Source organism: Corella eumyota, chromosome 2 (genome assembly GCF_963082875.1).
Source record: "Corella eumyota chromosome 2, kaCorEumy4.1, whole genome shotgun sequence".
Classification (NCBI taxonomy): domain Eukaryota; kingdom Metazoa; phylum Chordata; class Ascidiacea; order Phlebobranchia; family Corellidae; genus Corella; species Corella eumyota.
The window spans coordinates 18,788,173-18,813,757 of record NC_137491.1 but is presented as its reverse complement, the minus strand read 5'-3'; the positions used below and the strand labels follow the sequence as shown (position 1 = coordinate 18,813,757).

The window sequence follows — 25,585 nt, the reverse complement described above, 5'->3', positions numbered from 1 at the left end:
TAAATTTAATCAACTCAAAAAATATTATAATTTGCACTTTTATTCTGTTAAAAGACATAAAATTTTTTAAATTTTGACAAATAGCTGAACAAGTTTTAATTATAATTTTTTTGCAAAATAAATTTTACTACAAGTATGATTTTATCGTAGCTTTTTTAAACACGTGTCTTTCATGAACAAACCCAGATTTGCCAAAAGGACAATAATAAGCTGTTCTAGGGTAAGCATTATCAACATCATGTTTAAAAACTCGCTTTTAAGTTCCTTTGTTTATTAATTGTGCTATTTTATTATCAATTTTTCCTACGCATCTCACAACGCAATTAGATTCGTTATTAACAACAAAATCGTAGTTTAAGTTAAAAGCAAGATAACCCCCAACGTGAAGTAGCTCAAGTAATATTTCGATATGTTCCGCGCGAAAGCAATCAAAGCAGGGAACGTGGCCAAGAATTACTAAATCGTAATGACAATTTTTTAGGATTTTAATTTCGTCTACTTTTATAAGCTTTTGATGCAACTTGTCGTTCAACCCTTGCAGCTTGGCTTAGCATACCTTATAAACCATCTATACCCTCTAAGTGCCTAGTAAATCCAACTTTACGCAAGTAAGAACCCACAATTCCAGTTCCACAACAAACATCAAGAGTAGTTTTTATCCAAATCATTATCCGCTTCTACATGCTTCCATACGTTTCCGCAAGAATTAATAATGTTTTTGTACTAATTTCCGGCATTAATTTTGCATATCTAGTTGATATTTTATTGTAACTTGCCATAACCTTTTTTGTATCAAACTCGTCTGCTAGTTCGTAAATTTTTTCAAAATCCCTTAAGAAGTCGTTACGCCTTCTTTGCGCCTTCTTTGTATTGTATTGTATTCCATTCTTAAGATAACTGCAATATTTAACGTTGATTTTGCACATAAAAAAATCGCCTTTAGTTGCTTTTTGTAGTAGCAGTCAATTAATCAATAACCAGTTTTTTTATTTGCTCATAGCACACAATTGATAAGTTACAATTAAGAATATGTTACATGTTGCTGCATTTACTTATTCAAAATAAAAACTTCACTTGACTTCATACCAAAATTAGACAGTCAAAACAAAACTATCTATAATATATCCAAAATTGTAATTATATATTTGTAATTATATTTTATTTTTAAAATAAATTTAACAAATTATAATTAAGTAAATAAACACAGATAATAAAATACAATATTTTGAAAATTAATGCAAAATTGTTTTATTTCTTATCTTTTGTAAATTTTATTAGTTTGCTTTAGTTTTCACATTTTTTTTAAACACGTATGGCGCTCATGCACAAATTCAGATTCGCCAAATGGGCAAAGATGTGCAACTCTTCGATAGATGTCATCAAGTTTACACTCAAAAACGCGTTCGCAAACTCCATCCTCTATCAGTTGGGCTATTTTAGCATCAATTTTAACAATGTGTTTCATAACCATGCTTGGGTTTTTACTGTTATCAATATCATAGTTAAAGTCAAATGCAAGTAACCCGCCACTGTGGATTAAAGCTAGCAAAGAATCAATATGTTCAGCATGAAGACAATCAGGAAAAAATGCATGGCCAACGGTCACCATATCGTAATGATCACTTTTTAGTGTTTGAATTCCGTCCAATTTGATAACCTCTTGGTGCAGTTTGTTGTACACCCCTTCTAACTTCGCAGCTTGGCTTAACATACCTTGCGAGCCATCCACACCTTCTATATGTCCGGTAAACCCAGCTTTCCGTAAGCAAGAACCCAAAATACCAGTTCCACAGCAAACATCAAGAATCGAGCAATCTTTATCCAAATCCTTATCCGATTCTACATATTTAAAAACGCTCTTTGCAAGCGCAAGATGTGCCTTTGTACTGACATCATGCATGAATGTTGCATGTCCTACAGCAATCTTGTCGTAAATCTTCATAGCTCCATCAGTATCAAAGTCATTTAGTTTGTATATTTTTCCAAAGTCTTTTAAAAACTCAGTCTTTCCGTCGCTTGAATTTGAATATTCCATTTTTCTTCATTAAAGTTTTATAAATGCTTGTACAAAAACCCTGCCAATTGTATTTTTTTCTAGTAAACTACGAATAAATGTAAATGATTAACTAAAAGAAAGTATGCTTCCGAATAAACTCTACAAGAACACTATATACCCTATACAGAAAAGTACTGTAAGTTATGCACGACTAATCAAAAAAGGCTGCGAGACCTTCACATTCTGCGTCTTACAAAACGCTACTTTTGACCGAGGGACCGTTAGTATAAAACAGTATCAGCAAGTTTATTTTTAAACAGCAAGTTTATTTTTTTTAGTGTTTTATCCATGTTATACTAATTTTCTAAGCGCTTACACTTGTAAAGTCGACCTACTTTAACAACGATCACAAAATAAACAAAGCTTGTTTGCATTGGCGGTATTAATTACACAGGAAACGGCTTGCATATAACTTATGCAGAGAAAGTACGGAAACTAGCCTCGACTGTATGCGACTTTAAAGCCCGCTGTTGCCAAAAAATTAAAAATTTTCTACACCAAGACTTGTATTTAATTTTATTTTTTTGTGAAGTTTAAATTAACCTGTTCCGAATTAACGTGAAATATGTGAGCCACAGCCAGTCTACTTCTTCGCTCGTTCCACGCTGAAATAAACCAATCCCATGCGTCCTCTAATGATGGGAGGGTTTTACCATCAGATGCTACGAGTTGGCCACTGAAATATTGATAACAAATAGATAAATTCATTGCTCAGTAGGTTTTTTAGGTATACGACAATCATGATATCGGGTTACAGGCCATAAGGTTTCTTGTTCGAGCCTAACAATGCCACGCTGTTCGTCTTTATGTCTGGCGTCTACAGATATCTCAACTACGGCCAGCTTTTACATCTTTACCCAATTTAAAGAAAAAAACTATTACCTTAAAAAAGTAAAAAAATACAACGCTGTCCAACAATAAAAAATATTTAAATAAAGAGTTTACCTAGAAAAAAGTCTCTAGAATATCTTTCAAATATGTGTAATCAAAAAATTTATTTGTAAAAAATCGTTTTAAATTATTTAAAGCTTACCTGCTGAAACTTCGTTTTATCTTGTTTGACTTGGGTGCGCCATGGTGAGGTGATAACTCCAAGCATCTTCTTAACACTGAGATTGCTGATAATTGTTTGGTTCCGTTGTCGTATGATAGCTTGCCCGTTTCCTACATTAGCATAAAAAAAAAATTAACATTTTCTACTTTTTTTTGTATATCTTTATCCTCGATGTAGAAAGGTCGAATGCGCGTTGCCTGTGGCAGTTTGGAATAATATAGAATATTATTGCGCAATAATTATGCTGCTGCTTAAGTGCTGGCTTAGCAGAAGTTCATACCGTTTATAGCGCCTTACTTAAGTGCGCTACAGCACGAGAGCAGTTGGGATTACCTCAAGTGGTGTAGAAATTGTTCTTACCACTACACCACGCTGCCGGTAAACTTAAAAACATACGTCAATTGGTTTAACAAAATAAATATAAAAATACTGTTATTTATTCACTTTAAACATTTTAATAGAAACAGTTTTATAATGATCTTTATATTAGATGTTTATTTTTTTTATTTCTTACTTTAATGTTTTCATGTTGATTAATAAGAAAGTCAGTTTCTTTAGAGGATTTACCCAAAGCTCGATGAGTTCGTTTAATCGCAGATTTTGCATCACATAACCATTCTATTGCCTAAACATAATTTATGAACATTTGATACTTTTTATATTTTAAAATAAATTCTCAATTAGGATTTTTTTGCAAATTGATTTTTTGACATTAGATTCAAGTTTAAAAATATTTTATTTGTTTAAGCAAATTTAAAGTAAAAGTATTATCAGATTTTTAGGGTTTCTATTGCTTACCTTTTTGACGTCTTTTTGGGCTAATTTGAGTTGAAGAACGTGCTGCAATCTAACTTTACAAGATTCCTTTCTGTCCTTACTGTTCATGGTTCGATTCCTAACGTCAGCGATTAAGGCACGCATCTGTGAAAGATCATGCCCTAACCTAAAACGAAAGTTTTAATTATCAAAATATTTGATGTTATAGTAAATATAATTTTTTAGTAAGCTATTAGTATTTTTGAACATTACATAGTTGAGTAAAAAAAATAAGTTAAAAATAAATTGCAGGTTTGGGTGTTACAAAGTCATAACGAAATACAAAAAATTATAATCAATATCAAAAACTATTTGTATTTCAAAACGGTTTAATGTTGTTTATGTTCTAAAAATATATTATAACTTTTTTTTTATTATTTTACATTCTAATATTTGCACTTACCTTGGAAACGGTGTGGAAGGTAAGTTGGCAGTTTTTTGATAAAATATTTTTGAGTATTTGTCTAAAGATCGGTGCAGTTTAACTAGGTTCTGAACATAAACACGTACAAAATGTAGTAAACATATTTTATAACATGAAAAAAATTTATTCGCAGTTTTTACAGCCATATTTGTAATATATTTCCATAAAACTATGCATCAGTTATATAGGGTGTAAAATAATATATTTAAAATATTCATTCACGCACTTTTAGTATTAACCATATTATAAAATACTAAAAAAACATAAATGCATTGCATAAAACCACCCAAAAAAATAAACTAAATTAAAAAGAAGTTTTTTTCCAAAATTTACGTTTGTTATAATTTTTTCAATTTGTTATTATGAATTACCTCGTCTTCATATCTAAGGTTATCGTATTGAGTCTGGATCGAATTCAGGCTATCTAGCAAACTAGCCTCGTTTTTACAAATCGCAAGTCGTTTGTTTAACGAAGATTTGATCTGTATTAAATTATAGTAAAAAAATTAACAAAAAAATGGTTGTAAATAATTAATGAAATAAATAACTAAAATAAGTTATAAATACTAGTCAAAATAATATTAAACGCTTACAAATTTTCACATTTTTTGTTTTAAGTGTCACCAACTTTTTTATGTAAATCCAATTTTTAATCCATATAAAATTGATATTAAGTATTAAGAAAAATCCTTTATCAATTTTTACCAAGTCGGCAGTATTGAAAACCAGGTGACTTGCTTGAAGTAATTCCCCTCTGTGACGTAATCGACTTTGGTATTGCTTGCTCAAATCTTCAACAGCTTTCATATTTTTACGAAGACTTGTCAACCACTGTAAACAAGAATTCTTTTTTAAAGTCCTATGTTAGCGATATTTGTTTTACTCAAAAATTGATAAAGTTGGTGTCACTGAACACAAAAATGGTTTAAACTTTAAATAATTATGATTACTTCATAAGTTATACAACTTAAAAAAAAATTTAATTAATTGAAAAAAAGAAAAGGTAAGCCTTGTCTGTGATGACGTAGAAAGTACTAGCTTGTATAGATTCACTACGCTACTTAGTACTTTCTACGTCACACGAAAAATATGGTAACCTGGTTTTTGCTGCTTTGCCCATATAGCACAATGTTTTTACAAAAAAAAGAATAGAAATTTATTGTTTTAATTACCTGAGGTTCTATTGAAGTTGTATATGATTGGGAATGAAAATAAGTTTGTGTCAATTTTGTAAACATTGGTTTGATTGACGATAATATTCGAAATGGCTCCTGCAATTGTAGCAACAAAATTTAAAGCAAATGTCTATAAAATGTAATCTATTATAATCAAAACTCACTAACAGCCTTAATTGTGTATGTGTTATCATAGACCTTGACAACATTTTTTTCAAAAGTACATAAAAACAAGTTGATGACATTTGTTTCAATGTAAAAACTTTACGATATTGTTATTTAAAGTTTAAAAATATATAAAAAAATCTAAGCAAAATTGCATTTAATGTTTTGAATTATGTTGTTTGTATAAACATGTTATCATAAAAATGCTGTATAACTTACAATGCACTTATTGAGTAGGCTTCTATGCTTTCTTATTAGATTATCAACAGTAAAAAGAGATTCTCCAAATGAACTATACTCTCTTAAATTTTCTTCACCGGGACCTCTCAACCAGTTATAAACCTAAAAAAAAGTTAATAATTAATTTAATTCAGTCGTTGGCAGTATTACTTACATATATACTGGATTTGCTTATATATTTTTGCTTAAATTTTTGACATCTTAGGCAAAGACATTCACAAATATGCCTATAACATTTAAATAGTTTAAATTAAAAAAAGTGTAGTGCAATAAAATTTTAAACATTTCTTTGAATATATCTAAATTAACAAAGTTAAAGCACTTAAGAAAACCTTAAATTAAGGCACCTTAGAAAAACTTTGTAAATTTAATCACCCAAAAATTAGAATTAATTACATAATTAAACTTTCTAACTCCTACTTTAGCCTGTAGCTATCGCTAAGTGTATTTAAACTTCAAACTTTAAATCAAAATATATAATCTACTTTATATGTTAAAAACGGTTGGTTTATATAAGCAAGAACAAGCAACATGAGGGTGATGATAAGATTCAGTTTGTTGGCAATACTTTGTTCAATAATATTAGTGAAGAAAGTAAGTTCCTGTAGTTGTATATTTCAAACTGACCAACAGAAGTTTTGCAACTCTAATTGGGGTAAGAAAATAATTGAGTTATTTGTTTTAACATTGTTTTTAATATTAGATAGCAGTTAAGTTTAACCAAAGATAACCATGTTTGTAAAGTTTTGTTATGTGTTTACCCTTGTTGTTGTGGTAATGGTTAAGTATACAACATCTTGTCGATGCCCATTTCGAGAGGATGAAGTTAAATTTTGCGATTCACACTGGGGTATTTTTTTTGTAATGTTGTTTTATCAATAAACATAGCTAACTGTTGAGTATTTAACAAACGTTATTTTGTAATATAGACTTAACTTTAAATCAACGATGTAAGCACAATTAACCATAAACGCATATAAAAACAATAGACATGATTGAAAAAAAAACTAAAGATAAATTTTAACTAAAATCGCAGATTTTACACAGTTTTCAGTCGGTAGATTTATCGTCATTTAATCAAAACCGTATGCTCGAAAACGTCATTTTTTCGAAATAAAGGCATTCTTTCTTAACCGCATTTTACTCTACCCCTACCTCTAGAAAATGCCCTTTAATTTTAGAAAAAAATGTTAAACTAAATTTCAGTAAAATGCCGATTTGAAATTTTAGTTTTCGGGCAAATTTTTATTCGGTCAAAGGGTTTTCGGTTTTTTAAGCATAACACAGTTGTATTCTGTTCTTAAATATTTTTTAATTTTAGGTGGTGTAGGACGTGTTATAAAAAGTCAGTTAACTCCTCTTAGTGCACCATCTTACTTGCAGAAACGTCGTTATTTCATCTACTTCTCTACTGTAAGTTAAAGTTTAAAAACTTCTCAAGCAAAGTTATTTTTAAATATTTTGTTAATGTATTATTTTTTACATTGTATATATCTTTATCCTCGATGTGGGAATGTCGAATGCGCGATCTAAACGTAAAGTAACATCAGTTACTCCAAACCAGTCTTGAGGTGCCTGTGGAAGTTTGGGATAATATTAATTATAATTGCCCGATAATTATGCTGCTGATTAAGTGCAGGCTCAGTAGGAGTTCATATCGTTTATAGTGCCTTACTCAAGGGCGCTACAGCATGAAAGCAGTGGGGATTGAACCAACGATCTCATGTGTGGTGTAGCAAGTGTTCTTACCATTACACCACGCTGCTAATATTGTCCTGCTTTAGTGTGAAAAGTTTTCTTCAAGTTATAATAATTTTTTAAGTTGATGTTATTTTATCAGACAATTATTCTATATAACATACAGGTTAGTAAAGGCAGTATTCCATACGCTACTTATGTATATACCGCCTCAAGTTCGGCAGCATGTGGCGTTCAGTTACAAGTCGGTACATCCTACGTTCTATCAGGTAATTAGTTTAATAAACTTTAATCGTATAATGATTTGAACACGTTTAATTATTAAGGTCTTAAAGACTTCCATTGACGTATACGTAATTAACTTTTACCGAAAATTACATTTAAATTTCATAGAATTTATCATTCTAGCTACATACTTAATTGTACTATGACGTAAATCACAAAATACCCGTAATTATATTTAATTAGCGTACTTTTTACAAGAAATTGATCCCTGTTTAAAGTACATGTTTACTGTATGGCAACTAAATTTTTTTTATATCACCTTAAGGTGATAGGTTTTATATTTTTTATTAGGTAGAGTTGTGATATTTTGACGTGTTAGAGCTATCCGTAAACGCCCAGCTCAAGGGCGTATAGTGTGGCAATGGTGCGGCTCGAACCCGAAACCTTTCGGCTCGTAGTCCGCTGCCATGACCGCTTAACCACACTACCGGAAAAAAATTTACAGGCAACTACATTTTTTTTTCACACTAGCAACTAAATTTCTTTACTATTTCATTTTTTGCTAGGTCAGGTATCGGGTAGCGGTTACAAGAAACAATATACCATAAATTTATGTGGCTCTGTGGTTAAAGAAGCTTTCTGGCTTAACGGATGTCGATCTTATAGCGCTTTAAGCGCAGATATTTAAGTACAGGATTGTTGGTTGTATTTAATAAACGATTAAAAACATAAATATCATCAATGTTTGATTTTGAGATAATTTGACAAAATATATGTTTTGTGGAAAAACGAATTTAAAACAAACAAAAAAAAAACAGTTTTCGAAAACTTACAATTTTAAGATTTTCTTCGATTTTCATTGGCGTTAAAATTTCTTCTTCTTTTTTACCATCTACCTCGGGAAGTCCGGTTGCTGTCTTCCTTCTTTTGGATCTCGCAGAAAGTTTTTCGGATGGGGGGTCGGGCTTTTCCATGCTGTGCAAAATTTCCTAAAAAAAATATTTTTAATTTATAAAAAAAATATTTATATTTCTTAGGTTTTAATAAAAGCAATAAATTAAATAAGTTTTTAAAAAAACTTTCAATAAAATCTTTAAAAGTTTTCTATTTTTTTATATTTTTAAATTTAAAAATAATATTTAAAATCTACCTGTAATTTGTTGACGTTCTCCATCATTAGCGCGCTCTCCTCTGTGATTGGCTGAGCGGGGCCCAATTGAAATCCAGACTCGCTGGGTATTGATCGAAGTTGTTTCAATAACTTTTCACCTTTACCAAAAAAAAAAATAAAAAAAAATAAAAAAATATTAATATATATATATATAAAACAAATACAAATATTTTGTAAACTAGACATAAATTACTTAAAATACTAGAAGTAAAAGTAATTTAAACTAAACTGCAATAACTAATAAACAAATGTTTCACCTTAAGTATTTTTATTAAAAATAAACTTTTTTATAGATTTAAAATTTGCTATCTGACCTTGTTTTAAAGTTGGAGTCGGTGACGTAGACAAGTTGTGACGTAGATTTAAATCTGGCACCGACTTTGATGCTCTCAATCTTAATAAAAAACAAAAAATGTTAAAAAATCATTATCATTATTAAAAAAACAACTTTTAATATGACGTCACAATACCTTTGACTCGGTTCACTTGATGACGTCACAGTCTCGTAGTCATCCCTCTCCCTTCTTCGCCGCAAATAACGGGGCCCGTTTCGTGAAATCCTAGAATTTAAATTTTTTTCCTCGTCTGGGTTGGAATAATGGTTCTGCCCGTTTGCGTGCCCGTATTTTGGAAGAGTGTAAATGTGGTTGTAAGGGGGCGGTCCTATTTGTGACTCAGGGTTACGATTCGGTCGTGGTCTGGTTTGCCTTTCTCTATCTGGGGGTAAACTTCTGTAAAATAATAAGATTAAACTGTTGATGATTTTAGACAACATAACTTAAAGTTTACAGTATTTAAATCTCGAGTCTGGTAAATCCAAAAAGGATACAAGAATTTGAAAACTTGTTGAAAATAGTAAAGTAGATATTTTTGTACCTGCTTCTTCTTTTTCTTGGCGGAGGAATCGGAGAATTTGATCTTTGGGATGTTGATCTGTTTGTTCTTGGAGCAGGGGTTGGTCTGCCATCACTGAAACTAATAATCACATTTTTTTTAATTAGGTTTTGAAAATCTTATACAATATATATACTGTTAAATAGTTTTTCAATATTTACTTCCATGTATGCATAAAACAAAATTTTAAAAATTGAGAAATGCAGTGAAATAATAACAAACCTGTCTTCTTTTGGAAAATGATAAACATATTCATTTCCTCTACTCCTTGGTCTCGGTTTCGGTAAAAGTTGATTATTTTCACTACCGCGAGATGGTGCACTAGAGGAACTTGTTGATGGTGTTGGGCCTGTAGCGTGCCCACTATCACTGTGATTAAAACTCGAACTTGTAGAGTTATTACCGTCTTGAAAGGTCTGTAAAATACATTCAATAGTTTGCTAAAACTGAGTAAAAACAATTAAAATAGTGCCTACAAAAAACGCCTTCTAAACTTTAGAATATTTTTTTGTATATATCTTTATCCTCGATGTGGGAAAGTCGAATGCGCGACTTAAACATATAGTTACATCAGTTACCCCGACCCAGTCTTGAGTTGCCTGTGGTAGTTTGGGATAATATATATTATAATTTCCCGATAAATATGCTGCTGAATAAGTGTTGGCTTAGCAGGAGTTTATACCATTTATAGCGCCTTACTCAAGGGCGCTACAGCATAAGAGCAGTGAGGATTGAATCCACGACCTCCCGTAGTGTAGCAAGTGGGCTTTACCACTACACAACGCTGTCGGTATATCAAGTAATGGTATGACTTTTAACGTTTTTTTTATAGTATTTAAAAAACAATTATCTAACACACAAATATTGTATATACATGTTCTTTTGTAAAAAAAATACATCATACCAACCTCAAATTCGTTAAACGTCTCCTTGTTGCCAACAGTGTTAATATACTCCAATTTTTCCTCGGCGTTTGCAACATACTTTTCATAACTGACCCGGTTTCGAATCCACTGCTGATGATCATATTGTAAATAACCTCCAAAATCACGTGTCAGTTGGCTGACATCTACGTAACGTTTCAACTTGTCCACAGATACCAAGACAGTCTAAAAACCGAATTTATATTTATTTTGATGTATAGTTAAAAGTATCACCAATGTAGCCTCGATTAAGATATTAAGAGTAAAATTTTATTGTCTAAAATATTTTTGTTTTTTACTTAGACCTTATTTTTTGTTTGTTTTTTACTAGACCTTATTTTAATTTTTACTTTTATTAGGATAAAAAGTTTTAAGCAAATATGTAAATTAATTGTATGCAAAAAATTATTACCAAAAACTGCACTTAATTACTGTTAAAATGGAAATGTTGTGTTAACAAAACCAATTAAATTAAAGTTGTAGTTTAACTCTTATTTTAAATTCTCAAACTATAAAAATACACAGTACAATTTTAATACGCGTTAAATATTATCCAAAAAAAAGTAAAACAGTTAATAAACCTCAAATCCGAGTCGATCTTTATATTTCTTGAAGCTGAAATTTGCTCTGTGTTTTTCCCAGAACTCGCCAGGTTTAACTATACACACCAATCCTATTTGATCTCGAAGGCAAAACTAAAACAAAAATAAGTTCTTTATTTACCAATGTTTAAAGTTAAAAAGCTAACCCAAGATTTTAACCCGTTTGAGACGTTGCTTTTAACATTGTTTACTTGATAGTTATATAATAAAGACAGTAATATTGAACAGTCATTTTTTTAATTAATATTATTTGTTTTGCAATTTAAAATCCATTTAAAAATCATAATATGGTTGCAGCTAACTAAATATTGCACATCACACAACCAGTGCTTTTTATGTTAATTTTTTAGTAATCAAATTGCCACCAGAATTAAATAAAGAGCTAACATTAAACATTAAAAAAAATATCACAGGTCTCAATATCTTTTAAATTTTAATACTTTTTATATTAACAATAAAACACAAACCTGTAAAACTCTTATAATAGGTTTAGCGGTACTCCACGAGGAAGAACGAACATCCAGTAATATCGTGAAGTTACGAGGCTGACTAAATAAAAAGTAAAATTTTTACTCCAAATCCTACCAATAATTTACCAGTAATATTAATCAATATTTTATAAGCATATTTGAGACAGTAAACTTTAATTGATGTAAAGCCTTGAACGGCAAACTTAAATGGTTTTAGTGCGGCTCGAACTTAAGACCTATAAGTTTGAAACTGAATAAAAGTTTAAAATTTAATTTTTTACTTAAACTATTTTTTACAAATTATTACTCACTTGAGTATGGAAGACAAGTATTTCAACGTAGTTGTTACGTCATAATCGGTATGCGGGTACGGTTCGCGGACGTTCGGAATCGTGATCACGTGACCGTTCTTTCTGTCCTTCCCGCCTACGGAACAAACGAGTAAACAATAAAGTTTGTTTTTTAATTATGACGTAACAAAGGGGTCGGTTTTGATAACAGAATCAAATTGCTTTTGTAAACAAGATAATGATTAAACACTTTTGAAATTAAATTGAAGTTTTGGAAGAATTAAACAGAATTGATTTCCTGTTTATAATATACAAAAGGACTAAAAAGTAATAATAAAATGTCTACTATGATGCCAAGTCATTTGACTCTTTAGGTTTTGCCTGCAAAAACTATATAACATACATTGCTAATAAAAAATAAAATTTAATGAAATATTTTAAAATTATTTTATAAACTGTAAGATAGTTTTCTCTTTTTTAAGTAATTAAAAAAATGTATAGGCTATATTTAATGTCTATAAAAAGTCTATACTATAATAAAATTGAACACATTCTTAAAGTCCTATATTGGCGATATTTTTTTACTCAAAAATTAATAAAGCTAGTGTCACCGAGCACAAAAATAGTTTTAACTTTAAATAAGTTTATCTACTTTTTAAGTTATGCAACTTAAAAAAAAATTAAAATTAATTAAAAAAAAGAAAAGCCCTGTTTGTGATGACGTAGAAAGTACTAGCTTGTATACATTTACTCCGCTACTTGGTACTTTCTACGACACGAAAAAATATGGTAACCTGTTTTTCTTAAGTTAATCATTTTCCAGTATTTTCAAATTAAATTGTAAGTACCACAGACATTTTCCCAAAGGTTATAAAGGCATTTTGTGATTCCGTGTCAACCATACTAACGTGCTATATACATCACTTACAAAATTGAAAGCCTTTCCAATATAGCGAGTTTTTTGTTAAATATATACTTAAAACTTATCAAAAATAAACATGTGATTATCAAGATTGCATACCTGATAAAAATGCAATTTTCTTGCCAAGGATTTCTTTAATTTGACTTGCTTCTAAAATACCTATTAAATAGAAACAAAATTTGTTAAAAATAATCCAAAAATATTTAGTTTTAAAACATTTACATATAATTAAATAAATCAATCGTACATACTAAAAATTTAAATTTTACCATCAACAAAATATATAAATATATAAAAAAATAAAAACTTGAGTTTACTTTTTTTAACTCTAAAATTTTTTGTTTTTGCGAAACTAAAAACAAGTTTTAACGCGGCAACAAAATAATTTAAATCATACTTGAAATGATTGAAGTTAGTTTCTTATTAACTACACAAGTACCAATTCAACAGCACTTTAGCTCTAACTATATACCCGCGCAAACTTATATTCTAAGCGCAACAGTTTGGAATTCTACATCGGAATTTCAAATTTTAAAATTTGTTTATAAACTATTAGGCCTTGTATATACATTTTTTAAATGCTTATTTTAAATATAACAAAAAAAAATTGTAAAGCTTTTTGTGTTTAATTAGTCATAAAATATAAAAGTTAAAAATGCGTGTCCAAAAATTTTTAAAGAAATTCGTAAAATTAAATTTAAATTTTTAATTTTTTAGATATTGTAAAGTGTTTTTAACTAAAGACATTACGTTTATTTATTATATATATTACAAGGCTATTTAAACAATATATTAACAAACAGACATTAAACATTGCAATCAAAAAAATGTAACGCAACAGCTTTTTATATGTGTTGTTACATTATCAAAAGTCCTAAATATGTTTTTAATTAAGGTACATATACATGATCATTCAACAATTTTTAATTAAATAACTAAAAATTGCATTCGTAAACTGTACATTCGCAGACTTGCGTTTTGAATTTGCTTTTGCTTATTTAATTTAAAAATAGATGTGCTATATAAAGTTTAAATGTCGATGTCTGCATATAGAAAATTAAGTTGTTTAGGAAATTAAAAATTTGATTCTTATCTTAAATCCGTAATAAATAATTCAGAATAATATTTTAAAAGTTTATTAAAATAAACCAAGTAATTTTAAAACTTTATTTCGTTGCCAATCAGAAAAATTATGTCGAATTTTAAGATATTAAAAATAGATACTGTACAAACAAAGACTATTTATAAAACAACATTAACACGTAATTGTTTAACTAAACAAATATTAAAATCATGTATTAGCGATATTTTTATACTCAAAAATTAATATAGTTGGTGTCACTAAACACAAAAATGATTTTAACTTTAAATAATTTCACCTACTTTTTTAGTTACACAACTTTAAAAAAAAAATTAAAATTAACTAAAAAAAAGAAAAGGAAAGTCTTGTTTGTTTGTGATGACGTAAAAAGTACTAGCTTGTATACATTCACTACGCAACTTGGTACTTTCTACGTTACACAAAAAATATGATAACCTGTTTTTCTTATGTTAATCGTTTTTCAGTATTTTCAAATTAAATTGTAAGTACCACAGACATTTTTTAAAGGTTCTAAAGGCATTTTATGATTCATTGTCAACCAAACCAACATGCTATATACATCACTTACAAAATTGCAAAACTCTGTAACATAACACTTTAAGTACAAAAAATATTTTGTGTATTTAAACATAAAATATCAAATGCAAATAAATGACAAAAATGCCTTTTAAAATTAGTTTGTTAAAACCAGCAAGTACATACTAATCTGGCAATAAAAATAAAAAATTTCCGAATAAACAGCATAAAAAAACAAATACAAACAAAATTACCTGAAATTCAAATCGAAACTGAAAACAAGCCATCTGTTAAATCCTGTATTTACTTGTCTAAAAATCTTAAGTAGTTCGTATTGTCTATTCAGTTAGCTACTTGTAACGAATTACTACTGACCCGTAACCTAACTAACAAGCAATTGATTCCACCACTTCCTTTCTATTGTAACTGTTAAGTTTGTATAGTTTAACTAATCAGAGCTTTAACTAAGGCTTAATGTAGGAAGCGTAGAGTTACCGTAGGCTTGAAGCGAATTTTTTTATAAAAAGTGAGCCTGTGCTAAACAGAAAAACGTTGTTTTTTTTGCTTTCGGGCGCAAGTGCAGTAAGTTAGGCGTAAAAAAATTTACTTGGCTACTACTAAAAACGTTTCAACAAAACACAAGAAATATTAAGATTTACATTTCAAAATTTTTATCAAAATTATTGAACAAATAACTATGCCCTACTTATATTATTTAAAGTAGTAAACATGCACAAAACATCAAACTTGACAATTTAAATGCTATACCGTATTTATATTTCACCGAAAGAAAACGATTAAAAAACAAAAAAAAAATTTTTAACCTTTGCTTTCATTAAGTTTGTCGTTGGATGACATCGGCGTTAATAAATCCCAACTAGTGACGTCATCCTTAGGTTGAACGGTGTACCACAATTTTGTTCGATTCATTTTCAGAAAATTTTGCACTCGAAAACTGTAAACATTTTAAAATATTTTTTCTCTGCAAGAAATTTTAATTTTTTAGCTAATTTAACAACTGAATTTGTACTTTATATTCGTATATCTCTTGTTTAATTTTTATATTATACAATATTAAACTCAAAAAAACGTAAGGCCTACTGTCTAACATATATTTTTTTATTTTAGGCCTACTGGTAATTGGAAAAAATTAAAATTTGAAAAATTAAAATTATACCAAGGAATTTAAATTAAATTAATTAATAAATAAACTTTCTAAAACCTTTATAATAAAACCTAACTAAGATATAAAAACAAAACTATAAACGCTTCCAAATATTTTTCATTTAAATAAATTTCAAAAAATACTAAAACGTAAATAAACCTTTAGCTTAAAATTATAACACTCACAAAAAAGAAATATTTAAACTTAACTAAATTAAATTTAAAGTGTTATAAATACCGCTTAAAAATCGAAATTCCTATTATTACACCACCAGGACATAACGTTAAACTTTCAACTACCTACTACTGCTAACAAACACACAAGGCTTAATTGCTGAAACTTTGTTCGTTCTTTACAAACCTACAAAGCACTCAAATTCTTAACAATTTTTATGTTGAATAGCGCACTTCAAATCAAGTAACTCGACCCTCGAGTGACGTAGAAAAAATACGGCTCACTAGCGCCAGCTCGCGGTAGCTATAAAACTAAAATTCAAGCTCCCAACAACTAAAAATTGAGCTAAACACCATAAGTTTGTTGTTTGAAATGTGTTTAATACATAAATTAAATATTATATAAGAATATAATATAATATATATACAGCTACTGAAAAAGCAGAGCAAAAATTCCTGAAATATGACGTAATCAATGACGTCATCATGCCACGTGTTCGAAAGACCCGGCTTCAACTTTTATTCCAAGTTCGTGAATGGATTTCTGTCGGACCAATTTTCTGACGGTTTTGTCTGGAAAAGATTTTGATCGACGTTGGTTTGCGAAGTAGTGGGCGGAGCTTACGGGTGATTGACGTAAAAGTAGAGGTTGCGTTGCAGAACGAACTAAACTGGAGCACCAAAAATAATAAAATAAATCTTAATTTTAAACATGTTTTTTTTATATAAACAAAAAAATGTTTTAAAATAATTTAAAATTTTGTTACAAGTTATTAGGTTATCTAATTATTAGGTTTGAATTATATATAAAAATTATATATAAAAAATTAAAAGCTTAAAAAAATTAGGATAAAATACTTAATATTTGACTTTATCAAAGCCTCACCTACCCACTGTCTTGATAGGTTCTAAAAATAAAAATAAATTGTAAAATTTTTAAATTAAAATAATTTTTCAAATAGTCACGTGACCCACCTGATTTGTTGTTTTTCGCTCCAGCGACTTCAGGACACCGGATCGAATTCGACAATTTAATTCCTTTCGGATGTTTATGACTTTGCTCGTTCATGCATGGGTAAACACGCGAGAGGGCGCTCGTGTCGGGTTCAGGCTGAGGACAGCATGGAAGGTGGTGACGTAAGGCATTAAACCACGTGTTTCGGACCTCATTGTGACGAACACAAAACAAAATAAACAAAGCAAAACCCTAAGATGGTGAAGTTAATATTAATTTTTAAATTTTAATAAAATCCACAATTTGGGGCAATGGTTAAAAAACGATGGGTATATAGTTTAAAAATGGTAAAAGTGATTAAAATAGGACTAAAATGGTTAAAAAGAAAACGATTTTATATAAGTTAAAAACACGAATATCTAATTCAAAAAAATGGCAAAACTGTCCTTTAAAAAACTCTAGACATCCCTACGTGAGGTCTATGGTTCGATTCCGACTGCCATCGTTTTATTTAGTTCTTGGCTAACACAATTTAAACAATATTGTTGTAGCCAAAAAACAATTGACCCAAAAATATCACTAAATCAAAAATATAAAACTAGCAAAAAACACTCCAAACCTGACTACTGGTAATACCAATAACCCTATGTTTAGGTTCTCTAAATTACTCTTCTTACATACAAAATAAACACCATAAATAATAAAAATCGTAAATTACTTTTACCTGTAATGAACTAAGTATGGTATGGATGGTGTGCATGACGTACAGATAAGTTGGGTCGGAGCTTATCATGGCAATAAAACCAAAACACCAACTTAAACCAAGTAGCATGGTCATGGTTACTGCATTAATAAACTGCTGACGGAATTTCTGTTTGCGAGCCGTCGACTGAATCTAAAAAAATTAATTATTTCTCGTCTTGATTTGTGATAAAAGAAAAACTTAAAATTTTTTGGCAATTTAAAAAGTAATAATATATTTTTTTTGGTAATGAGTGACAAAGATGCTTTCATAAATATGTTACTACATAAAAGAGATGGGAATCGAACCCTGGACCTTATGTTGTGATACCCAGTGCATTTTTTTTGTATATATCTTTATCCTCGATGTGGGAAAATCGAATGCGCGACTTAAACATAGAATAACATCCGTTACTCCGACCCAGTCTCGAGTTGCCATGTGGTAGTTTGGGATATTATGGATTATAATTGCATGATAATTATGCTGAATAAGTGCTGGCTTAGCAGGAGTTCATACCGTTTATAGCGCCTTACTCAAGGGTGCTACAACATGAAATCAGTGGGAATTAAATCCACGACCTCATGTGTGGTGTAGCAAGTGTTTTTACCACTACATCACGCTGCCGGTTGCATTACCTACAGAGTCTTGGTTTACATTTTAAACTAAAAACTTCTTTGCAATTTGCTTCCAATTACCTTGGTTTTTCGCTTCTTTAAAACGTAGATGACGAACATAAAAGTTACCGCATTGAACAGCATGATTAATCCAACAGGGAGTAAAAATCCAAAGTGAAGAGCCGGACCCCATGGCCAACATGCGTTTGGGCCGACATAACTGGATTGCCAAGCTAGAAAAATCAATTTTTGTTGAATAATTTTACCATTTTTTTTGTATATATCTTTATCCCCGATGTGGGAAAGTCGAATGCGCGACTTAAACATAGAGTAACATCAGTTACCCCGACCCAGTCTCGAGTTGTCTGTGGCAGTTTGGGATATTATATAGATTATAATTGCCCGATAATTATGCTGCTAATTAAGTGCTGGCTCAGCAGGAGTTTATACCGTTTATAGCACCTTACTCAAGGGCGCTACAGCATGAGGTCAGTTGAGATTGAACCCACGACCTCATGTGTGGTGTAGCAAGTGTTTTTACCACTACACCACGCTGCCGGTGAGAATTAAATATATGTACTGAAATAAATAAATTGTATAAATAAAGTTAACATACATATTTCATCATGTAAAGGGTTGGTATCATTAATATCTTCGTTTGTATAATTAGTATGCAAAATCAACAATTTTTCCCCACCCATTGACTTAATAGATTTATGAATTTCATGTCTAGCAAGTACAAAAAAGTTAAAGTCTTTACTAATCAAAAAAAATTACAAAAAAATATTTTTTTTTTTTGGTTAAAATTTTACCCATGACTGTGAGCCCATGATTCTACATCAACGTATAGTAGGGTATATCCTGCACTAATACCTACTATGACAGCAGGAGCTACGTAAGAAAATATCGTTGCTTTCAGCATGTAGTTTTCACCTGCTGTAGCACTACCCAATACTAAAAAAAAGTTACAATTAACAAAAAAAATCTTTAGAAATATACCATGAAAGATACATGTATGTAAAACAAGAGGTATTTTTAAAGCAAATGTTCTTTTTTTACACTTTCTACTATATACACATATTCACAGTTTAGTGTAATCAAATATATGCAAAAAAATATTCGTAAATTCAATTCGATTTTTAATGGTGAATCTTTTATTTTAACAGATTTTATTAGACATGAATTAATAGTTAACATTTTTTCACCTTTGACTAACATTGAGTACATTGTGTAGCCCTCTACTGCCATCCAGCACCATGCACACAGCCAGAAATAATGCAGCAAGGTGGCCACAAGTGCGCATTGGACAAACCGTTTAGTTGCTTCAATACCGATTACAAAGAGTAGGTAAGCAACAAATAAGCACAAACATAGGTGGATTAGTATCATTTGAGTTCTTCTTTTATGCAGTGATCTAAAATAAAAAATTAGGTTCATTTGAAATGAATAATAGCAATATATTGTTCAGGCTAGGTTTTGAAAGGTCAGAAGTAGCGGGTTTGATTTTCATATTCTGTTATGGCATGACGATTAAGTTTAGAGCCTACTGTATGTTTTATTTTATTCTTTTATTCTCGATGTGTAGAGGACGACTTTAAGACCTAAACATGGAGTAACAACTGTTACCCCGACCCAGTCTCGAGTTGCTTTGGCAGTTTGGGATATTAACGATCATAATTACCCGATAATTCAGCTGCTGATTAAGTGCTGGCTTAGCAGGAGTTTATACCGTTTTAAGCACCTTACTCAAAGGCACTACAGCATGCAAGCAACAAGAATCAAACCCAGGAACCCATGTAGTGAAGTCCAAAAACAATCTCTTAATAAAGAGAAAAACTATTTTAATTGGGTAAGTTATTTTTTAATTTTACATAGACAGAAACTCAAGGTAATCATAGTTACTTTATGATTAGCCTGTAAGAAGGGTAATATGAGCTTAACATATATTGTACAAACACAACATATATGCGAATCCTTTACTTACGGGAAAATAAGATGAATAAAAATTGTGATCGCAAGTCCGACGATTGACATGATACAACCTACGTCACTAATGTAATCAACCACTGGTGTATCCGAGTTACCATGGTCATGTGACGTCACTGAATCACCATGTGGCATTCTCGGTTCGTGGTCCCGATAAATATCCTGAAAAAAATAAAAACAGAAAAGTTTAAAAATAAAAACAAAAAGTTAAAAAATGATAAAAACAAAAAGTTTAATAAAGTGTAGACAAAAGTTTTAAAAAAAATAATTAAAAAAAAATAAAAGCAAAAAAAAATAAAAAAGTTAAAAAAATTGTTAACAAAAAGTTTATAAAAACTTTAAAATATTTATCCAGTTTAATGTCTAATTAACTTTTTGTTATAGACAAATGAACCTTATAGCACCTTTCTTTTTATTTGTTGATTTTATTGAAATTTTTAATAAAGAAACTTTTCAGGGTCACCTTTTACCCCTAATTAAAAAAAAATCGACTTCACAATTTAACTTTAAGAAAACTTTTATTTCTTCCAAATGCAAGTTGCCATTAGCAGTTTACATCCTACATTACATAAGTTTTACTCTTACCACTAAAATAGCGAAATTGGTCAGATGTGAACATTCACAATATGGCATCGTTCCGTTCCACTTGAGCGTGCAACCGTCACCTGACCAATTATCAATCGCGGAATCCCAGTATCCGCAAGTCAATGCATGGGCGCTCGGTGCCTATAATTATGACGTCATAAAAATGGTTTAATTTTGTTAAAGATTTTATTATTTTATAATGATTAAAAAAAAAAAATTTTTTTGTAATTAATAAAAAAAAAAAAAAAATTTTAACCACAGTTGACCTAGGTTTGATTCCAACCGTTATTATGTAACAATAAATAAAAAATAAATATGTATTACCCCCAAATAAGGTAGACAAAAATAATAAAAATTCTTTTTACCATTTCTTCAGTTAATTGCATTTGAAACCTAATCGGTTGTTTTAAAATTTCGTTTTCTTTGACTCCATTAACTGTTGCAGAAATCACCTAAGTTAAATTAGTGGTATTTAAAAACAAACTATCACAAATAATATTCGATAATTTATATATAGATACGTAAAAATAAAATTCTATTTAATTATATATTGTTTAACGTTTCAATTGGTATTTAATGAATAAAACCGCATTATAATTTTCATTCAAAAAAATATTGTATTATTGAAATTTTAAATTACCTTTAGATTTTTATATATATTTAATGCAATTCAATCAAAATTAAGACACCTAGCATTTGTTTAACCTTTATTAAGAAGCCTGATATTTCAAAACCGCAAAAAAAATACAAAATTTCCTTTTTCCAACCTGCTTTGACTTGAATTGCTTTGAAGGAAAAAGATGATTGTTTTTATACAAGACAAACCCCACGCGGGTTGGTGCGGCGTCAATGTTGTTAGCATTGCTGGCCTCACGAACCGTTGTGAGGGGTATATCAAACGAAACTGTGGAATTAGGTTGGTTGAAGCTCGCGGACTTTCCAACTGTCTCTACAAAAAATAGTAAATACTTAGAAGAACAAAATATAGTAAATAGCTTATTTGGTAATTAATTCACACATTAAAACAGCTAAAGTCAATTTTTCATGCTAAAAATCCCTTTTTATTTAATTCAAGTATTCAAAAATTGTATTACAATAGTGTGGTGTAATGGTCAGAACACTTGGCTTTACTACATGAGGTCCTGGGTTCGATCCCAACTGCTCTCATGCTAAAGCGTCCTTGAGCAAGGAGTTATGAACGGCATGAACTCCTGCTAAGCCATTATAAGTACCCTCATTATCGGGCAATTGTAATCAATAAAATCCCAAACTGCCAAAGTCAACTCAAGACTATGTCGACATAAAAAATGATATTCTGTGTTAATGTCGTGAAGTCGACCTTCCAAGGATAAATAAATATAAAAAAAGAAAAAGGTTTAACAAAAACAAAAAAATACCATTTTTGCTGGTAACATTATATCCAGCCACTTTAATGTCGATCATCTTTGTCGATATTTCAACAGGTTTTCCCACTTTAATTTGGACATTATCGACCAATGAATTAATAACGTTAAGCACCCGATTCCGTGTTTCTTTGTCAATTTCAACGGCGCTCTCTTCGTCGCTAGTGGGCATCAGAGAGGACAGTAAATTGTCTACGTCTTGTGCAGCCTTGTTAAATGCCGACACGTCAATCTAAATTATATGTTTAAGATATCAACAAAGTAATAGTATATTAATAACAAAATTGTAACCATTTCTAATGGAGTTCTAATTAAAACAATTTAAATTTAAAAAACTCTTTTTTTATTGCTAGTTAATAAGTGTTATTAAATTTTTAACACGTTAAAGTTACCAATGAACATTTAATAATTTTATTGATAAATTTGTACTAATAAAAAAACTAAAATTATTACAACTTAGATTTAAAAACCATTTTTAAATGTAGTTTCAAAATACAACTTATAAAATTTCTTCAAAATATATTTTACCTCGGACTCTGTAATCGTTAAAGAATTTAACATAGAATTAACATTTGAAGATGTCCTGGGCTCCTGGTCTAAGGTAGTGATATTCTTAATCTGTTGTAAAAAAAAACAATATTAGTATTTTCCAAACTAAAAGAAAATCTTAACTAAAAGAAATCTTAAAGTTTAAGGAGCTTTATACAAGCTTAAAATGACAATTTTGTCAAATATTTTATTTAATTTTTTATATTAAAACGATAAATATTTATAAATTACTAAAACACTTATTTAGCTAATACCAATTATTAATCTTTATGAATTTGAATCGCTTAAACAAGTAACAACAATATTGCTAAAAACTATTTAAGTTAACTGTTTTACATCATTTTCCAATATAGTTTCAACTGTAGTTGCAAATTGAATGTAATTCGATGGTGCCTGAAATTTAAATACAAAATTTATTAAATTAAAAATTAACAACAATATTATATAAATACTGTATTTAAATCTTACTTAACAATATTAAATTAATACATGCAAATTCTTCGTAAAAGGGCATAAATAAACAAGATTAACTTAATTGAATTTAGCGATATATAGTGAATACAATTTTGAATTTGTTGTTGTTTATATTCAAGTGTATAGTATTTAGGTCTTAGGTCATATCCTTTAAAAAGGGTTATTTTAGGGGGAGTTGTTATATTTCATAATGTTACAAAATAGATGCAAAAATGAATTAAAATACAAAGTAATAAAAAAATAATTTTTTGTTAAAATTTTTTTTGGTAAAATTTTTTTTTATGACGTCATCTACTTTATGGATTTTTAAACTATGACGTCACCTCTGTTACTCCTTTCTTGGCAATCGGACCACCGCAGACATGTTCGACCAAATGAGGCGTGTCGAATACCGCCCAATCACGAACCGAGATGCAGCGAAGCTCAGCCAATGGGATTCCTTGAAATTCAAATAAAATTTTTTAGTTTTAAGCAAAATTAAAACATTTTATTAAATAATTATATTTTTTTTCTTTATAGTATAAAAAAAGTTACTTAAATACTTGATTTAATGGTTATTTTGTCAACATAATTTGCCTTGAACATTTGCACTTATAAAAGGCAGAAATAAATCGTTGGAAAAATAATTCAATACCAGAAAAACGAGGTTAGAGTTCCCATGTGAAAAAAATTGTTAAATAACCCGCAAACTCGATAAACAAGTTATAGTTAAAAGCATTCGAACTCATGATTAAAAAAGGAAGGAAAAATACGCCAAAGCTTGTCAGCAATAAAAATTACAATTCCATTCTAAATCAATATCAAAAAAAAAACATTTATTTATAAAATTGAAAGTTAGCTTATGCGGATTTATCCAAAATAAGCTACAGAACCCAAAACCTTCCATCCAAAAAAGTGCGCTGCCCAACCATTGTGCAAAGGCAAAATAAAGTCCAACAACTATAAAAATAACTTTAAATAATCGAACCTGTTTTAACGCAGTACTGCAGCGATTCCGAAACTTCAGTGACGTTTACAGCGGGAAATTCCGCCATGATGTCATTTCCGTTGAACGACTTCCCAAGAAACAAAAGCATTCGTCCGCATCCAGTCACGTGATCTGTAAGAAAAAAATTAGTTGAGTTAAAAAATAAAATAATAGATTAAAAAACTGTTGTCAGTTAAAAAAATGTGATAGTAATAGAAAACACCCAATAATAGAAAAATTATAAAACCAAATAATAAAACTGTATTGGGTAAAAACGGTTAAAAATAATCCGCTAAAAAACTGTCCAAAAATTGATATGTTAAACTAGCACAACATATTATATTTTTTATATATCTTTATCCTCGATGTGGAAAAGTCAAATGCGCGACTTAACATAGAGTAACATCAGTTACTTCGACCCAGTCTCGAGTTGCCTGTGACAGTTTGGCATATTATAGATTATAATTGCCCGGTAATTATGATGCTAATTAAGTGCTGGCTCAGCAGGAGTTCATAGCGTTTATAGCGCCTTACTTAAGGACGCTACAGCATGAGAGCAGTGGGGATTGAACCTATGACCTCATGTGTGGTGTAGCAAGTTTTTTGTTCTTACAACTACACGATATTAAACTACTGTTTAAGTTAAAATATTCGAAATAAAATATTTGAATAAAAAACTGCAATAAAAAAATATTCCAATAAATAAAACTGTACGGGGTATTAAACTGTTAAAAATTATCGGTTAAAAAACTGTTGTAATATATTAAACCATCACAACAAATTGCTGAAATGCCCAATAATTATATTGATAAAAAAAACATTTACCATTTAAGAAAAGTAGAAAAACCATGAAAACCAAATTCTTCATTTTGTAAATTTAAAGTTTTATCAAATTCCACCCAAAACCTAATAATGCATAAATAAATTTAAAGATCCCAAACTGCTCTATGTTAAACTTGCTTTATATGCGCCGCTTAGATTTCCTTAGAAGTTAGAACTTGTTTAATTGACTTGAATTTTCTAGGTATAAGGGCGCCAATTCGAACAGGAATTGTGTTATTGAATCAAAGATTTCCGCTACAGTTAAGATAGTAAACATCCTTTAATCAGAATAATATGGAAATAACTTTAAAAAAATTTATAAACTATTGACCCGATCTGTGAATACAATTTAGTATTAAAAACATACCTTAAATAATCAACTTAAAAATCAAAAAGTTTGGTAAAAA

General features: G+C 29.7%; 2 protein-coding genes across 6 annotated transcripts in view; both read right to left on the bottom strand.

Annotated features, from left to right (window-relative positions):
- The window catches only part of LOC145742603 (uncharacterized), a 29,764-nt gene extending 14,091 nt beyond the window's left edge, over positions 1-15,673 (bottom strand). Inside the window, exons 1-21 of the mRNA XM_082560380.1 lie at positions 15,568-15,673; positions 13,225-13,284; positions 12,225-12,339; positions 11,911-11,992; positions 11,423-11,536; positions 10,827-11,027; positions 10,141-10,334; positions 9,901-9,999; positions 9,495-9,755; positions 9,339-9,418; positions 9,004-9,122; positions 8,687-8,842; positions 5,910-6,032; positions 5,523-5,621; positions 5,056-5,181; positions 4,722-4,832; positions 4,330-4,418; positions 3,909-4,053; positions 3,625-3,735; positions 3,090-3,220; positions 2,600-2,732 (exon numbers count right to left, since the gene is read on the bottom strand). Coding sequence (XP_082416506.1) covers positions 2,600-2,732; positions 3,090-3,220; positions 3,625-3,735; positions 3,909-4,053; positions 4,330-4,418; positions 4,722-4,832; positions 5,056-5,181; positions 5,523-5,621; positions 5,910-6,032; positions 8,687-8,842; positions 9,004-9,122; positions 9,339-9,418; positions 9,495-9,755; positions 9,901-9,999; positions 10,141-10,334; positions 10,827-11,027; positions 11,423-11,536; positions 11,911-11,992; positions 12,225-12,339; positions 13,225-13,284; positions 15,568-15,673 — 2,655 coding nt within the window. The remainder of the gene's footprint in view (positions 1-2,599; positions 2,733-3,089; positions 3,221-3,624; positions 3,736-3,908; positions 4,054-4,329; positions 4,419-4,721; positions 4,833-5,055; positions 5,182-5,522; positions 5,622-5,909; positions 6,033-8,686; positions 8,843-9,003; positions 9,123-9,338; positions 9,419-9,494; positions 9,756-9,900; positions 10,000-10,140; positions 10,335-10,826; positions 11,028-11,422; positions 11,537-11,910; positions 11,993-12,224; positions 12,340-13,224; positions 13,285-15,567) is intronic.
- An 843-nt stretch (positions 15,674-16,516) lies between these two features.
- Positions 16,517-25,316, bottom strand: LOC145743034 (adhesion G-protein coupled receptor G2-like). Of its 5 annotated transcripts, none has more exons than XM_082560896.1 (18): positions 25,182-25,316; positions 24,357-24,488; positions 23,713-23,828; positions 23,252-23,308; positions 22,895-22,984; positions 22,361-22,598; positions 21,731-21,912; positions 21,329-21,415; positions 20,964-21,104; positions 20,377-20,540; positions 19,598-19,806; positions 19,205-19,346; positions 19,009-19,121; positions 18,474-18,625; positions 17,761-17,931; positions 17,057-17,288; positions 16,968-16,989; positions 16,517-16,752 (listed from the first exon to the last, which is right to left on the bottom strand). In XM_082560896.1, the coding sequence occupies exons 1-18, from the start codon at positions 25,222-25,224 to the stop codon at positions 16,566-16,568; spliced, it is 2,478 nt and encodes an 825-aa protein (XP_082417022.1). In that variant the 5' UTR covers positions 25,225-25,316; the 3' UTR covers positions 16,517-16,565. The 5 variants fall into 5 exon arrangements, with proteins under 5 accessions (XP_082417022.1, XP_082417021.1, XP_082417024.1 ...); XM_082560898.1 differs by having other exon boundaries at positions 16,611-16,752; positions 16,972-16,989; XM_082560897.1 differs by having other exon boundaries at positions 16,710-16,752; positions 16,940-16,989.
- Positions 25,317-25,585: the final 269 nt, after the last annotated feature.

Excerpts from the sequence above, each read along its gene's own strand:
- LOC145743034 (XM_082560895.1), bottom strand. The coding sequence starts at position 25,224 with ATGAAGAATTTGGTTTTCATGGTTTTTCTACTTTTCTTAAATG. Across the intron at positions 22,985-23,251 it reads AAACTATATTGGAAAATGAT|ATTAAGAATATCACTACCTT; the intron begins GTAAAACAGTTA and ends TTTTTACAACAG. Across the intron at positions 19,807-20,376 it reads TTTATTCATCTTATTTTCCC|ATCACTGCATAAAAGAAGAA; the intron begins GTAAGTAAAGGA and ends TTTTTATTTTAG.